We start from the raw sequence: 6000 nt of genomic DNA, 5'->3' as shown, positions 1-6000 counted from the left end.
CAGGCAATTCAGTAATTGTTTTAAATTAATAAAAAAATCAAAAAGCTCGATTTCTAAGCTTTGAATTAATTTTTAAAAAGATTTCTTGATTTACAATAAAAATTAAAAAGCCTGATTTTTTTTTTAATTTTTTTTTTTTTTTTTAAATCAAGCTTAAAATGATCAATTTTGGACAGAAAAGCCAGGGATTAGATAAATTGCACTTTCTTACAAAGGTGAAATGACCATACTCTGGGATACTGAAAGAATTCATATGCTGGGAAGGTAACAAAATCAAACATGCTTGCTACCGTCACCTGCCTGGCTCCCCTGACTTAATCCTGGCCTTTCACAAGCCAAACTCTCCAATTAAAAATTAAATAGAATGCTCATCCTTTAATTCCAACAAGTATTTCTTGCAATCAGTGAACTTTGGCATTCGGCCAAAAAAGAAAAAAAATCCTTTGAAGATTACAAGAGAAACAAGTAATTCATTCACAGAACAGCCCCCTTTTTTTCCCTCAGAGGGTCATTCACTATATCAGTTTTACATTTTACAAAGCTTACCAAGAATTAAGGGAGAAGAACATCAATGAAGAAAATAATTGTAATCTTCATATGTGATATCTGTTACAATGGAGATTCTTTCCACTCTAATCTGTTCAGTCCATCAACAATCGCCTTGCGAAACTCACCATTGTGCAGAAGGAAAGATGAAACATGCCCTCCAGTAACCCATCTCACTTCTGAACCTGGCCAAGCCTTTTGAAGCTCCAAAACAGAATGTTTTGGTATGTACCCATCATCCTTAAACAAAAAATTGAAGTCGAATAAGTTCTAAGATTGAATACCGCGAGACTAACATGTCAGTCTTTTGAAGTATGTCAAATGGTGATGCTAAGACATGTTACTTACAGTTGCAGCAACAAATATTACAGCATTGGGATTCTTAGGAATTGGAAAGCGTGTGACATCTGTGAGAGACAATACGTTTCGCATCCGTTCTTGCACCTCCTCGAGAGTCATTGCAGTCTCTTGAACTGCAAGATCTTTCCTCAGTGCATCCCAAGCAGTGCCATGCCTCAATATCCCTTCACAGAATGCCACAACAGCAGAATGTGGAGAGAGAAAAGGAAGGGTTGCAACAGGCGTGGGGTGCAGCGATCCAACCATTGCAGCATGTACTCCACCTAAATTCAATAAGATCATCAAATTTTAGAAGATATACTGAGCAACACAAAAGGTGAGATGTCTTTGTATTACATTGTTTGTTATCAGTTGGTGCTCCAAAACAATAATATTGGTCTCAAGCAACTAAATCAATTCAATTTTTAAAGTGGCTGGTGCTTGACCAGGAGAGGTGATAACAAGTTTGAGTACTGTTTTACCCATGCTAAGTCCACAAACACCCATCTTGCCAAACCCTGCCTCGGAGTCTAGCCAATGTAGAAGACTGCGTGTCTCCTCAATGGTTGCTCTACCTAATAATAGCAAGTCACTAACACACAAGAGTTTTGCACCACGCTGCAGCATAGGGCGTCTGTGTCCATAGAATGGGCTGCAATTGCATATTTAGTTTGAATGATATGCTCATAGTTATGTGAGAAAGAACCAAAAAAAATCCGTATTCTAGAAGTAGCTAATAGCACAATTGATTCTAACCTCTCCAGCACCATGGTTGCTATGTTTTCCTTCAACAATGGCCCACCAAGACGCAATCTCCGTTCAAATGAATGGTCCCCAGTGCCTGAAAATGTATTTAATTAATAACTATCAAATTCACCACTCATGCTAGGCAAACCTCACTTTCTTGCCAACAAAGATGTCACAGTTTTTGTTAAAATGAAAGAAAATGTATAGCTCAAAAAACCACAAATCATTCTGGAAAGGAAGGGGAAACAACACAAGCAATATTACGCAATCTGAGTCGTGATGGATTCCTTAATTTTAAAATTCACAAAGCTGGGATCACTTGTGAAAGCATATAGGAAAGCAAGCAGATGGTATAAGTTTCTTCAATTGAATGCCAATCCAACAATCCAAATGCACAACTCATAAACCAGGTTGAAGGAAGCGATTAGGAATTGCTCCCACACAAGTGAAACTCCTTTGCAGCAAATGAACATCAGTTAAAACTTCAAAATAGAAAGAAGATATTAAAATTTTTAGGATATAAAAGACAATCCAACCTATCTGACACATTCTTAGAAGAAACTGCATACTTGTAACTAAGGTTAACAGTCAAAATTTCTACACCACACAGACAAAATAGCCATTAAAACAGACTTATACCACAACCCACGAACAACATCAACTCCGCCAGTTTGGAACAAGAAACTAATATCCAACGTTTTCATTTAGCATTAAGCACCTAAAGAAAACACACTTGTCCAGATTCTCGATCAAAAGAAAAATAATATAAATAGAATGCAAAATTTTACCAATAAAAAGTGAAAAAGGAACTTGAGAGAAGGTAATATATCCTACCATTTCAAATGCAAAAGCTGCTCAGCTTACCTGCAAGATGAACCACACAAGCCATCCTCTGTGGAGGGATAAATTTCGGTGCAAGAAAAGCAACCCTTGCAGTGTGACTTTCAGGAGGCAAAGCACTGAGGAGCTGCTCGTCACAAGGGGTTCTAAAGATTCCTTCTCTTAAAGAAGCAGTTTTGTTCTCCCAAATTGTTCGCCAAATTGGCTGTATCGAACTTGGAGGCCAGTTCTGGCCCTCCATTTCAGGGAATAGCTGCTTGATCATTCTCTCCAAGAGCTCAAGCTTTGAGCCACCCCATCCTCTGGAAAAGAATGGAGGGCTTATTTTGGTTCTATGCATAAATGCTCCATAAATGTGGTCAAGAACGTAGTGAAGCATTCCTAGGTTGACTGTCACCATTTTTTGACAGACGCCCAGAAAATCAAATGCAAAAAAGGATGAACTTTATCAGATTTCTATCCAATTGGATAAAATTTAAGAGAAACCCAGAATACAATGCACCGTGGAGAGAAATCAGAGCCACATTCAAGATTTTTAAGAGATACCCACAAATGCAAACACCATAAACACGATAATTTAGAACTCCAATGCAATTCGATTGATTTTTTCAATCAAAAAATCACATAACCAGATCTAATTAAAGGGAGAAAATGTTCCCAAATTTCAAAAGCACTGAAAGACAGAGAACAAACAGATCCAATAAATAGAAATTGGGAACTAACAAGAAACAGTAAATTTTGAGTGAAAGAAATGAACAAAACGAAGACTGAACTGTAGGAATCAAAAGGGCATTGAAAAATTGAAGAAAATGATAAGAGATTATAGGTAAAGAAACAATGGCGTAAGAACTGAAAAAGGATTAGCTGTGGATTAATTGTGAGAGAATTGGGGAAGATCCAAGGGCATGACAACGAGACAGAGCGAGAGAGAGAAACGTGGATTTAACAACAGGATATTGAATTAAAAACAAGGGGCTAAGGATTAGAACAGCACACTGACACGGTGGATTGGGGTCCCATGCGTCAAACTGCCATACCCACCTTTCTGATAATGCGTTGTTTTTTATGGATTTGGTTTTCTTTATTGGTAGGATCGTCGTTGATGGCGATGATGATGGCATGGGAACCACAGGATAAGTTTCAATATTCTCTGTTTGACAAAAGCAAGGACTGCGGAAAATGGTTTATGCCATTTCAAAGCATACCCAACTACCTAAAAAGTATTCTTATAGATTATTTTATTTTTTTTAGGAGAAAAAGTCCATAAAAATCTTAAATTTTATATTTTTTATAATTATATTCTTATTTTTTTATTAATTTGTACTTGCAATATTTTTATAATTATATTCTTTTATATTTTTATAATAATTATATCTTTTTATATTTTTATTAAAAATTAATCATCATCAATCACACAAATATTTTTGAATTATTTTATTTCTCTTCATTTTTGTTATTTGCTTTAAATTGAATACCGAAAGTTAATCACGAGATAAAAAAAATATTTTTTTATTTTTAAATTTAAATATTAATCTAATTAAAATTTTTTTATTTATATTAAAATGAATTTTTTTAATTAATTTTTAATCAGAATATGAATAAATAATACAATTATAAAAATATTGTTAGTATAGAGTGTTTTTTCAAAACAAATTAAGTGCAAAGTTTAGAACATTATCCTTTTTCTAATATTATTAATTTTATAATATAAACCTTATAACTTTAATAAAATCATTTAAATAAAATTATTTAATTAAGTTAAAGAGTTATTTAATTAAATTAAAGAGTAAATTTAACATTATATTTAATTAGTTTTTGGGTTTCCTGGAGCTTTGCGGGTTTAGGCTCTCTTGTGACGCTCCTTCACAAGAACTCCTGTTGGTCCGACATGTTATGCAGGAAGATTAGGCTAATCAATGTCTAAATGATAGAGGCTGACTAGAGTTGCAAATTGGTTGCTGCGTGCATAGCTCGCACACAAGATTAAAAGGACTGGCGAACGCTGGTAGGCACTGCACAGATTGACCAAGGAGGCTCAAATGAGTTACGGAGAGCTGCGGGGAGTGCTGGGGCAAGCGAGATGTAGCCGGGCAGCATGCGCATATGAAGTTCAGTCATGCGCCAAAATTCATTGGAAGCTCTAGAATGTCTGAGGCGATGCTGGAAGGCAGTGAAAGTCTCTAAAAGCTCATGGACGCACTGGGGCACCAAAGTGAGATTCAGTTAGCAGTTTCCTCAAAGATCAGCTGCCAAGTGAGGCTCGATTAGGCCTGGGCTAGAAGGTAGGTTGGCTTGTCATTGTGCAACTGACCCGCATCAAACAAAAACACAGGGTAAAGATTCAAAACACGAAGGAGCAAGCAGAAATCAAGCTCAACCCTATGTTATATTCCATAAGGCGGCGCATAGGGTCCAACTCAATTGGTGCACTGACTTTCTTGGGCAATCATGAGGTGGCGAGGCTAATTTTTAGCCTAAAGAACCTCATTTGCCATAATTGCCTAGAACCTTATTGCTTGTCTAAAGTATTGGCACCACGTAAATTAGGGTTCAATTGGCCGAGGTAAGCCTCACGAACTCACTCGTGTGAGGGAAGAGAAAGATGATGTAAACATTATGCTAGCCAAGGTTGAGTTAGGGCTTATTAATGGCTAAGGAGAAGTTTGAGGGGATGGATGCATGGTCGGGGAATTGGATATAAAATTGACCAGCGATTAATTAATAAATTTTTTAAATTTTAAGAATTTTTTAATGTATTTTTTAAAATTAATAAATTAATTAATAAATTTTTTATATTATAAAAATTAAATAATAATTTTATTTTTATAATAGTTAACGGATAAAATCAATGGACAGATTTTTTAAAATCTTAATAATATTTTAATATATTTTTTAAAATTATAAACTAATTAATAAATTTTTTATATCAAGAAAAATCAAATAATAAATTTTTATTATAATATTATACATTTATAAACATAATTTATTATTTATTTTCAAAAATCAAATTGATACAGGACTATTTAGACGCCGTCAGAAATTTTAACCAATATCGTTTGGCTAAGACGAAATAAGAGAAAAGATATGATAAAAGACTAAAAGTCTTACTGAAATTTCTCAAAAATTGAAAAGTGAGTTTCTAATAGTCATAGTCAAGGGAGACTATTTATAATAGAAATAAAATAATCATAATTCTAATAGGAGTCTAAAATCCTAATAGCTAAGGGAGGCTATTTACAATAGAAATAAAATCCTAATATACAAAAATAATCCTAATCGTAATAGGAGTCTAAAATCCTAATAATCAAGAGAGGCTATTTACAATAGAAATAAAATCCTAATATGCAAAAATAATCATAATCCTAATAGGAGTCTAAAATCCTAATAGTCAAGGAAGGCTATTTACAATAGAAATAAAACCCTAATATAAAAATACCCAAAATATCAAAAAATAATTAAAATATAAAAGTTAGCCCCGGTCCAAGTCTGCCGTAAAATCCAAGGCTAGTTGCCCCGTGTCATTCCCTT

General features: G+C 34.3%; 1 protein-coding gene across 1 annotated transcript; it reads right to left on the bottom strand.

Moving 5' to 3' along the window:
- Positions 1-348: 348 nt before the first annotated feature.
- LOC110622146 (protein ABHD18) lies at positions 349-3608 on the bottom strand. The gene is made up of 5 exons (XM_021766551.2): positions 2497-3608; positions 1642-1726; positions 1368-1537; positions 895-1169; positions 349-786 (listed from the first exon to the last, which is right to left on the bottom strand). Exons 1-5 carry the CDS (start codon positions 2870-2872, stop codon positions 610-612), a joined length of 1083 nt encoding a protein of 360 aa, XP_021622243.1. The 5' UTR covers positions 2873-3608; the 3' UTR covers positions 349-609.
- Positions 3609-6000: the final 2392 nt, after the last annotated feature.

The sequence above is a fragment of the Manihot esculenta genome, chromosome 9, assembly GCF_001659605.2.
Source record: "Manihot esculenta cultivar AM560-2 chromosome 9, M.esculenta_v8, whole genome shotgun sequence".
Lineage (NCBI taxonomy): Eukaryota > Viridiplantae > Streptophyta > Magnoliopsida > Malpighiales > Euphorbiaceae > Manihot > Manihot esculenta.
Note: the sequence above shows the minus strand (reverse complement) of the source record. Positions and strands in the feature narration are given on the sequence as shown.

Excerpts from the sequence above, each read along its gene's own strand:
- LOC110622146 (XM_021766551.2), bottom strand. The coding sequence starts at position 2,872 with ATGGTGACAGTCAACCTAGGAATGCTTCACTACGTTCTTGACCACATT. Across the intron at positions 1,727-2,496 it reads TTGTGTGGTTCATCTTGCAG|GCACTGGGGACCATTCATTT; the intron begins GTAAGCTGAGCA and ends ATACATTTTCAG. Across the intron at positions 1,538-1,641 it reads GCAACCATGGTGCTGGAGAG|CCCATTCTATGGACACAGAC; the intron begins GTTAGAATCAAT and ends ATGCAATTGCAG.